This window comes from Micropterus dolomieu, linkage group LG10 (genome assembly GCF_021292245.1).
Source record: "Micropterus dolomieu isolate WLL.071019.BEF.003 ecotype Adirondacks linkage group LG10, ASM2129224v1, whole genome shotgun sequence".
NCBI classification, from domain to species: Eukaryota; Metazoa; Chordata; class Actinopteri; order Centrarchiformes; family Centrarchidae; genus Micropterus; species Micropterus dolomieu.
This window is the reverse complement of record NC_060159.1, coordinates 5,683,054-5,694,020: the sequence shown is the minus strand read 5'-3', so window position 1 is coordinate 5,694,020 and position 10,967 is coordinate 5,683,054. Positions and strand designations below refer to the sequence as shown.

The 10,967-nt window shown below is 40.2% G+C and overlaps 1 protein-coding gene across 1 annotated transcript in view; it reads right to left on the bottom strand.

Annotated features, from left to right (window-relative positions):
- Positions 1–10,967, bottom strand: part of elp3 (elongator acetyltransferase complex subunit 3) — a 27,095-nt gene that overhangs the window by 8,262 nt on the left and 7,866 nt on the right. Inside the window, exons 8-9 of the mRNA XM_046060423.1 lie at positions 9,276–9,437; positions 9,016–9,142 (exon numbers count right to left, since the gene is read on the bottom strand). Of these exons, the coding sequence (XP_045916379.1) occupies positions 9,016–9,142; positions 9,276–9,437 (289 nt within the window). The remainder of the gene's footprint in view (positions 1–9,015; positions 9,143–9,275; positions 9,438–10,967) is intronic.

The window sequence follows — 10,967 nt, the reverse complement described above, 5'->3', positions numbered from 1 at the left end:
GAGACTAGACACTATTTCTGGGATTTTGCACCTGCTACCATTTTGGATCTCATATCAGAGCTCCTGTTGGTCGGTGGAGAAGAACCCTGTTAAGGACGCCTCCCCCGGGACAGAGAGCATCTGTACACAAGAGATAAGTGAGAGAAGATCTCAAGCTGAGAGGAAATTGTAATCGAATTTCTTTATCAGGACAACCATGATAGACGCAAGGAGGATGCAACATTCTCCTGCTGCTGCAGCTGCTCTGCTACTGCGGTCATCCAGGCTGCTCAGGATAACACACAGAAGCAAGAGAAAAGGGCTGAAAAGGACGCATGCTGAATGAATGTGATTAATGCAAACAGAAGAGAAAATTAAGAGATCCCTGCTTCCTCATGCTGGCAACCAGTTGCGAAGAGCTCCAGGCCTGAATGGACTTATCATTATCAATTTTCACGGAATTGGTTGTTTTATATTTAAGTAAACATCCCTCCACTGAAACCCTGGCTGCTATTTGCATCATATTTGCGGCATTTGCTTCCCGTTCTCAACTGGATACTGCCAGCAAATAAAATCTATTCATGCCGTCCATTCATTATAGTTTCCTACTTAATCCTTTTAAGGGTCACAGGGCAGCTGGAGTCTTAGTGTAGGACGGGCTGCACAATTATGGCTGAAATTATCACCACAATTATTTTGCTCAGTCTTGAGTTTACAAATATTCTTACAGATATTTCATCCAGTCAACAAAATTGTTTTACTTAAGCCCCTATGTGTAGACTTTTATGTGATTATAGCATCTTTAATATTATGTTGATGGCTGACAATCGGGTGAAAACTGGTACAGTCTACTACGTGTTCCCATTCATGCAGAGTGGCCCTGGGTCAAATTCATTTTGGATCTTGCAACTTTGAAATCCTACAAAAAGAAAATATCATGTTCTTCAGCTACATAGTGTAGCTGAAGAACATGATATTTTCTTCAGCATGTTCTTCAGCTACATAGTGTAGCTGAAGAACATGATATTTTCTTCAGCATGTTCTTCAGCTACATAGTGTAGCTGAAGAACATGATATTTTCTTTTTGTAGGCCATCTCTAACATTGTCTGTCTGCTGTTTAGTGCTGGACAGGTAACATCTTTTTGTTGCTGAAAGCAGCCCGTAGTTGCTGCTGAAAATGACAATACAGTTGCGACCTAGAGCTGAAGATAACTGCAAAGCCAGGTGACTATTCTCTGGCTTCACCACTACAAGCAACCACACAACATGTAGACTTTTGATCCGTTGTTAGTAGAAAATTAATGATTAGAGCAGTTCAAGGTCTTTACTCTGGATGCCTTAAAAAACAAACAAACAAAAAAAAGGTAGTATGCAACCAAATCAAAACAATTTAGCCACATCCAGAAAACATAGATGGTGGCAATGTAGTGCAGTGAAAACGCTCATCTGCAACAATGACCATGTTAAGAAGCGGTTTCTCACTGCGTGATCAAAACTAAAGCCTGTGATTGGTCAGTTATTTGTGGATGGCTGGTCCATATTTGATGTCCAAGAGTAAACTCTTTACATGCAAATCCTCAATATCTCACCTGATCAAGCTTGGTTAAATGGTGTTCACCAAATTTGTATTTACACTCTAAACATGTCCCCAGTCCGTAACAGTAAAAAAAAAAAAAAAGTCTAATTACCAAAAACTTTACCAAGCAACCAAAGCCAAACATGGACTTTGACACTAATTAAATTGGCAATTACTTACTGTACGTATTGTTGGCCATCACATAAATGCATACAAAATTAGGGGACACTAACACTACTAAACACATGTCCTTAAGAGTTTTAACTTAATATACAAATTTAACACAAATTAATACAAATTTAGGTTAAAGGTGCACTGTTGAATTTTCTTGTAAACAAAGAAAAGGCCAAAACCCCACAGGGTTTTAACTTTGTTCAAAAAAATCTTTTTCTATCTTATACTGGCCCTTCATTTCAGCCTCTGTCTGAAACAAGTTGTAAATGCTCCTGTCTCTTTAAGGCCCACCCTCTCAAAGCCCACAATCTTCTGATTGGCCAAGACCTGAAGCATGTCACCAGGCCGTTGTTGCCCTGAGCGGTACAGAGCGGTGTAAATTACCTTACCAAGGTCGAAATAATGAAAACTAGATGTGAAAAAACATTGTCGTTGACTAAAATAGAAACAAAAACGAAGCTTTACAAAAAAAACGATAACTAACTAAAACTTTATTTTAGGTTTGCAAAACTAATTAAAACTAACTTAAAAGAAAGAGTAAACGTCCTTAGTTATCGTTTATTTATTTATTTAATACGATCTACATATGCCAAACATTTCGGGTTGATGTGAAGCCGGGGGAACTGACGTTGCGGGGCAGTTGGTCTGGACGGACCGGCAGTTCAGCGGTGCGCGCGGTGACTAGCCGATAGGCACCTGTTGGTGAGCCACGGGTGTGTTATGCTTTTGTCTTCTGCATGAAAAGCTGGCACGCTGCGTGCCGTGTGGCTGTCACAGCATAGCAGGGGGCGACTGCTGTGGCGAGGAGAGCCTCATGTAACGTTAGGGGGAGGCTAACTTAACACATCCTCTTGCTCGTCCCTCTCACTCTCTCTCCATCTCCTTCCTGAGCACAGCTGCACAAATCTGTCCAACACAAAACTGCCAGCTTTAAAAAAGGTTATTAGCAAGCATGTAAGGAGCCTAGTTAAGGAGAACTAAGTTAATGTTAGAATGCAGCTTGGTTTTCGAGGCTAAAGTATATAGCTGGTAGTCAATATCGACTACACGCATGCGGCACTACGATTAGGGTAGTTAGTGCTTATGGTTTTCTGTATTTAGGTTAGAAATTATACTGTAGATTGCATGTGCTTCATTTATTTGTAGTATTTATTTAAACAATGTATTAGTACTTCCAATATCAATATTTGCTTAGTGTTTGGGCCCCTATGTACAAGCTTTAGATAGCTTAAAAAATGGTGTCCCTTTTCACAAATCTGCATTTTTTCTTATGATTGTACTTGTATTTCAATGTTTTGTGAAAAAACTAAACTGGACTGAACTGAGCTTGGCATCCTGAATAATCCAAAAATCCAAAATAAAAATAAAAACTAATGAAAAATCCAAAACTATAATAACCTTGGACCATACATGGAATACCTGCTCCGTGTGTCATCAAACGGAGCCGTTAGTAGAAAAAGCTGTTGAAAACAGAGTGTTCAGAACAGGAGGAAATCTGAGGAGTCATGAAATATGGAAAAGCATAAATAAATTCTCCTTTAATTGAGGCCAAATCCTGGACTGAGGCATACACTAACTTGTTAAGAACATAAATCTGTCCCATGATTCTGAGGTCCAAATAAAAAACTATATTCATCTCTACCTTATTCCTTCCAGCTTTTTCTAATATTTTCCACCACTTCCACTTCCTGTATTTCTTTCCATTTGCACCCTGTGTTCGAAGTGTAGCTGTGAATTTTATGGATCCCTGGAAAAATCCTGGAGACGCTTAGTTTGGATCCCAGAGTGAAGATTTTAAGGGACCTGCATATGTTTCCTCACTCACTAGCACAAAGTGTGAAATGGAAGATTAGATATGATGAGGAGGAGCAAAGGGGAGCCACACACAAGTTGTATCATCTGAAAGTGTCAGCGTAATAAGAGAGGAGTGGGGAGAGAGGCAGGCGAAGAGGACAGCGACGAGAGAGAGGAGATGGATGAAGTGACAGGAGAGATGGGAAGAAAAGAGACTGCTTGACAGAACAGAAGAGAGAGTTACGACTGGAGAGGAAAGAAGAAAAAGTTAAAGTGACAGATAACGGAGAGGACTGAAAAGCATGAAGGGAAAGAGCCAAATAAAGAAATAGGAGAGAGGAAATATTGTGACTGTCGGCTGAGAGACAGCAACAAAGGAAGAAATTAAATGTAGAGAGAGGAGAAGTGACAGTGGAAGTGTTACAGGAAATCAAAGAAAGGTACTCTGAGGGCCAAATACACATTTAATCAGCTTCCTCTCTCTGTGCTGACCTGCTGCTGCCCTCCATATTACCATCAAACACACATTAACAGACACCTAGAAGTGCTTCAGTAAACACAAACACACAGGCACACACACAGATGTAATGTAACAAATCTGCAGGAAGACACAGACTCCATTCCACAACTTTAAATCTTTTTCTGTGATGCTCAGAAGGGTGGACGTGTCCTGAAAGCCTTCATGAGTACATCCCCACTTTCCTCAGTCAACTACAACATTACATTACATTTACCCACAGCTTACAATTGCTATATATGTCAGAGGATGCAGACCTCTGGAGCAACTAGGGGTTAAATGTCTTGCTCAGGGATACATTGATGGATGTGTCACATGAGGAATTGAACCCGGGTCTCTCACACCAAAGGCATGTGTCTTCTCCACCATCGTCCATCGCCACCCCTACTAACTAACCTCCAAGAGAGACTGAAATAGTGCTTTGCTTTCCCACAACTTTAAATAACTTCAGCATCTGATCTGGCGTTCAGGAAAATCAATAAGACAATGGTTCAATTTCTTGTCCTCTTTCTGTGATTAAAAAACAAAACTTGTGCATCACAGCTGACATCTGGTCAGCAGTGGGGCAGACATTTTGGTTTCTCTGCTGAGTCTCACCTCATTAAATCTCCATTCTGTCCTTTCCTGCTCTCCGAGATCACCCACAGCATAATGTGTGTGTGTGTGTGTGTGTACATATGCACAGTATATATGTGCATTGGGCAGCTGATCAAATTATCATCTTATGATCGCAAATTCACCTGACGAAACACATATAAACACAAGTAAAAGAGACAGCTGTGCACTGTGATCGGCTATATCAACACTTAAAATCAGTGATCTCCGAGAAAGGTAAAGTCAACGGAAAGTGGTCTTCTTCCAGCAATAGTTTCACATTTTGGTTTTGTCCATAGTTAAAGCAACTATTAGATGGAATGCCATGACATTTTCTACATGCATTCATGGTCCCCAGAGGACAAATCGTACATCCTACATTTCCTCTACCATCACCAGCAGGTTGAGAGCTGTGGTTTTGAGTGAAATATTTTGACAGCTATTGCATGAATTGCTACACCAGAACTACACACATTCTGGTTGAACTTGTTGATCCCTTAACCTTTTATCTCTCGACATCATTGGGTCAAACTTTTTATTCATCTAATAGCAAATCTAATGCTAGTATCAGCATGTTGGCATTGTCAGTGTGAGCATGATAGCATTAGTATTAAACTCAAAGTACTGCTGTGCCTAAGCCTATGGGCTGATATTTCTGTCAGTAGAATCTGAATTTAAATTGCCCCTTGCAACTTGAACAATTGCATTTTAAAAAACTGATTCTGAATAGTGTCATTTGAATTTGTATTGTTTACCTTGATTAACTGTATTGAAAAACTGAATTTGAATAGTATAATTTGAAATGTAATTTATTAGTCTGAAATCAAATTCAATTTCAAATTCAAGCAATCCAAATTCAGATCTAAATAATTCAAATTCAGATTCTACTGACACAAATATCAGCCCATAAAAGCCTCACAAAACTGCTAGCATGGCTGTAGACTGCTGCAGACTCTTAGTCTTGTTTTTTAACTATGTACAGGCTTGCTGCTTCCCTGTGCTTCCAGGCTTTATGCTAAGCTAACAATCTCCTGGCTCTATGTTAAGTATGTGGCACATCCTTCACACACAAACATGAGAGAGTATTGATCTTCTCACCTAACTTGCAGCAAGAAAGTGAAAAAGAGTATTTTCGAAAAAATGTCACACTACTCTTTTAACTTTATGGCAACACAGTCGCCCACCAGACGTTTGTCGTCATTTTCCAAAAGCTCAGCCTCCATATTGTGATTAGAGAACCACACAATGCAGAAAATACATTTAGCCGGCTTGGCGTTGACATAATCTTACGCTTTGCCAGTCAGCTCCCCTGAGCAGAACTAAACTGCTTCCACTTTCCATCTGAATGTTGCATCTCTTTTTTTGTTGTATTTTCTTGTTTCATTTATAGCTCATTACAGGAAAATCAGGGTTTTGAACTTTTCACCTCCATTGTAAATGCAAAGCCCTGTGAATCAGCACACTGCCAGTAATCAGAAACTGCAATAAAAAACTGTTGAATTACCAGGAAAAGGTGAGAGAAATTGTCACTAATGCTGGTTCTAAGACAATGAGTGACATTTTGATAAGAGCCACAGGGGTGTGTCTCACCTGCACCAATTAGTAATATCTATTATTTTCCTTCATTCTGGTCTTAATCATTTGATTTCTGTTTTATCAATGTAAAAACAAACCAAATGAGCTGAAATTGTGCACAGCCTCAAACTGAGCCTTCATTTACATCCTACAGTCAGGCACGTTGGGAAGAAGCATTGTCTGATTCTGCACATTCATATTATAGCGGTTTCCAATCAGAGGTGTAAAGTGAGCCTGCTGTTGAGAGACATCTGACAGGATTTTCTGGAGTCACATCACAGTTGCGACTGTGAGTCAACTGTCACAGCTTTTCCATTTCTATTTTAAGTTGCTACATTTAGGACTTACTTGTTACTATACCACTGTGAGATAAGTACTGATGACGCACCCTGATGCCAAGCAAAAGACGACGACAAGATTGCTAATGTCACAAACAATAAACTTAATCATCAGCTTGGTGCATAACTTTACTGGTATTGTCATTCTTGAGTTTTTACTCATTTTGTTACTGTTACTAGTAGGATTTTAGTTTGTGTCATATAAAATGGACCTGACTTCTAGCTCTAATCACTGCAGTTAGGATATACTGTATATTTACCCTTTTATTCTTAAACAAATGCATGTATTCCGCCTACGGATGGCTTGCCAACTTTAAGAGGAATACACACTATGCAGTGACTGACTTGTTTCCAATCCAGCCAACTTTTAGATGGTGTTTTGATGGGTATCCTGGTGATCTAGTGGTTATGACCATGTAATATCCCTGACTGGATTTCTGACAAGGAACTTTGTTGCATGTCTCACCCTCTCTCTCTCTCTTTCCTGTCTGTATCTACACTATTAAACTGTCAAAAGCTACAAAAAAGACCCAAAAAACTCGCTCTGAAAGCAGTAGCTCTCTGCTATATAAAAAGAAAAACTACAATACAGACATTGTAGCCTGAGTCACTCTACACAAAGAGAAATATGAAGGTTTGCCTTATATATTTATTGACTAAATGACTGCCGCTACTGACATTTAACATCATCAATGTGCAACTACTGATTTTCACTCACCCAGTAACACTCAACGCTTGGCTAGCTTCCTCATTTAAAGGACATCTACGTGACAGAGTAGCATAAGTTAGGTCTTTTAGGGCAGTGCGTCATGTGTGTGCGTAGCGAGCGCGTGGGTGAGCAAATGAGAGAGACAGAGCGGCAGAAAGTGACGATGAAAACCTGCGGGACGGAGGAAAACATTAGCAGTAAGCTGGCAGTAAATGTACAGTGTAGGTCACAGTGTGTCCGTTAAGAAAAGTCTGTCTGTTGTTTCCCCAACTGCTGGAAAAGTGAAGTGAAAAGACGGTTAGTGCCAGCCAACATCTGCCCTGTGCTTCAGATTCTGGTCTGTGAGCTGAGCAGGAAAGCTAACAGTACGTTCTTTAGTTGCTATGTAACGTAAAAAGCTGCATGTCATTACTGCCTATGTGTCTGTGAAGGTTCTCAGTCATCCAGGTCATAGTTGTCCAACGAAGGTTGAGGTCAAGGGCAACTGGACTTTGTAGAAGAAAAATTGGACATTACTGCCTACTTGTCCAGTGTTGAGAACATCAGGTGCAAGCTTTGTCTAAACTAGTGTACAACTCTGTACTGTACACATACTGTACAAGCTGATTCATTTACCGTGAAACTTTGATTAATAGCCTGGCCTTTTATTTGCTAAAATCACTGAATTGACCCTTCCTATATTTGGGACCCTTACAGACCGAAGGAATATAAATAATCAAGGAACAGACACATTCAAACTTTACGAGCCCTTCAAAGATAACAGAGTTCTTGTTTTCTCTTGTACCACCAGCGGTAAATCTTAATGAATTAGACTTTAGCTCATTGTTTCCACCTGAATGAGCAGAACTATTGAATTGTGGAGAATCTAACCGATCTAACGATGTGTAGCATGTCCATATTGGGACTCGACTATTAATTAAGTTTTATTGTATATTTCAGTTTTCAGATGAGTCTGAGAGGAGAAAGAAAGAGAGAAGAAAGGACAGTGATGACCATTATGGAGCTGAGGGTCGTAAAGCAAATTAAGGATACAAACTAGTCCTTTTTTTAAGATAATGAGGAGACTTTTTTTGGAATCTAATGTACAAATAAAATGCTTGTCCATCACTTTCCTCCCTCTTTACTCCTGTAAATGAAAAGAACAGCAAAGAAGAAATGACATTTTGCCTGTTGTGCCACATCAGCACAAGAGCAACCGTCATTACGCACGGCTGTGGCTATTCATTGCACCCTTATTGTTAATCCATCACATGTATCTGTACACCATGATCAGTGGTGATACCTCATTCATCACTATCAAAACGTAGACTCTACAGAGTAATTTGCAATAAAGGATCAAATGAAAACATCAACACATTATGCCTTCAAGCTAAATAAAAAGAATGAGAAATGTGATCATACAACTATCCATTTGGTCAGTATTACAACTTCACCCAATGCTATGCAGAGTATAATGCCAATGTTATATGGTCTTCTATGCTACTGCTGTGGGGTCACATTTGGTATGCAGTAATTATTTCTTAGGATTAACATGTAGTTTTCAAATTCAAATCAAGACATAACAATCATGACATCACTGTTTAGAAACAGTTCCCTTGTACAGCCCCTCACCCTGAAACACTGTTACAACAACAATTTATTACTAACTAAGCTAAGACTGTTGGACAGCTGTGTGGTCTTACTAGTAGAGTCCTGGCAGCCAGAAAAGATGTTACGTCAAAAATGTTAAAAATAACAACCATATTTGTGAATGCTTACTATAAACTGCTCCACATCCCTCTCCATGCCAACGTTAGGCAGATCTGGCATCATGTGGGCGACTACTTTGAAGCCGGCGTCCTTTGAAAGGTGGAAGGACTCGCAAACAGCTCGTACCGTGTGGCCTCTGGAAGAAACACACATGTACAAAAACACTGTTAAATCATAAAGCCTGAAGGTAAACACTAATCTATCCATCCCACCATTAGACCTGCTTTCTTATCTACATCCGTCCGCTCATTCCGCCCTGACCTACTGACCTGTTGGTGTCGCGGGCCACATCTTCATACACACTCTGGACTCCTATCTCCAGCCGTGTGCAGCCATAGCCCAGCATGTCACTGAGGTGTCGCTTCAGGCAGTAGTCAGGCCGCGTCTCGATTGTGATTCCCACACACTTTGTGTTACTGCGTTCTGAGTACCTGCAGGAGGAAACAGTCATTTATGTTCTGCTCATAATAAACTTGTGTCTTATAATAATTTTCTTGCTTTGATATTATAAAGACTTTTTAATTTGACTAGTGTTACTGACTGTTTTGGAGTGCTCTATATGTTGGGGTCATTTAGCAATATCAATTTAGATGCTGTGAGTTTGCACAGCTCATTATCCAGACCCACTAATGCAATAAAGGAAACCGATAATAGTAAAAAAAAAAAAAAAAGTTTAATGAGACATTAATGTGTTTGTTTTGTGTCAAAAGCAAGTTTAATACTTATAAAAGTAGGGGGGAAAAGGGTTTATGTAGCTTTCAAGTAATCAAATAATTTCTGCTGGTTGACCTCAAGGGGGTGAGGGGCTGAAGACAGCATTGAGCGACAGGAGTCAGCATTTATGGCATTTATTGACAAGCTGTCCACCGATTTCACATGAACATAACATTAATGACTTTTCAATTACTGCTAAAGTCCACTTTCAACCCCATTTAACACAGACTTTTCAAGGAAAAATGATTGTTGTTAAAATTATTGTATAAATATTTGTCTTTGTGCGTATGTACTAAATGTGTGTACATTTATCATGTTTTTATATCATGGTGGGGACTTCAACCCGAATGCACACTAACTTATGGACTCATGTCACCGTGGGAACAAAAATTGAGGTCCCCTCAGTTAGAGATGCTTTTTAAAAGGTTTTCAGGTTACAAATGGGTCAAGGGTAGGGTTAGGGGCTATGTAATGCATTTTGTGTGTGTGTCTGTGCAGTTTCTCAGTCATCCAGGTCATAGTTATCCAACAAAGGTTGAGGTCAAAGGCAACTGGACTTTGTAGAAGAAAAAAAGACATTTAGAAAACGTTTCTTCCCTCATCCAAGAGACTTTTACAGTTCTGACTGACTGGTAGGCTAGCTATTTAACCTCCGTGGGATCATTAGCTAGGATCGTCAATACCGCTGGTTCGTTAGTGCTCCTGGCTGTGGTAACGACAGTCCTCATGGTCATTAGAGCCACCCGTGGCCAAGTCTGAATGACCATTGTTGTTATCTTCACCTGAATCCAGGTGGAAATGCTTGTTCAGGTTCCTGGGAAGTGATGAAAGGACAGCATTGTAAGTGGGGGATAAGTGGTGGCGTAGACCCCCTCCCCTGTTCAATGACGGCTTCTCAACCCTGGTGTAGATGCTTCCTTGACACCTCTTTCAAACCATCCATCTTCTCTGTCTAAAATGTGCACCTGGTGGTCCTCAAACGAGTGTCCTCTGTCCTTCAGATGTAAGTAGACTGCAGAGTCTTGACCTGAGGAGTTGGCCCTTCTGTGTTGAGCCATGCGTTTGTGTAGTGGTTGTTTAGTCTCCCCAATATACAGGTCTGTGCATTCCTCACTGCATTGGACCGCATACACTAGATTGCTTTTCTTGTGTTTGGGTGTGCGGTCTTTGGGGTGTACCAGCATCTGTCTTAGTGTGTTCTTGGGTTTAAAAAACACAGGGATGTTGTGTTTGTTGAAAATCCTCCT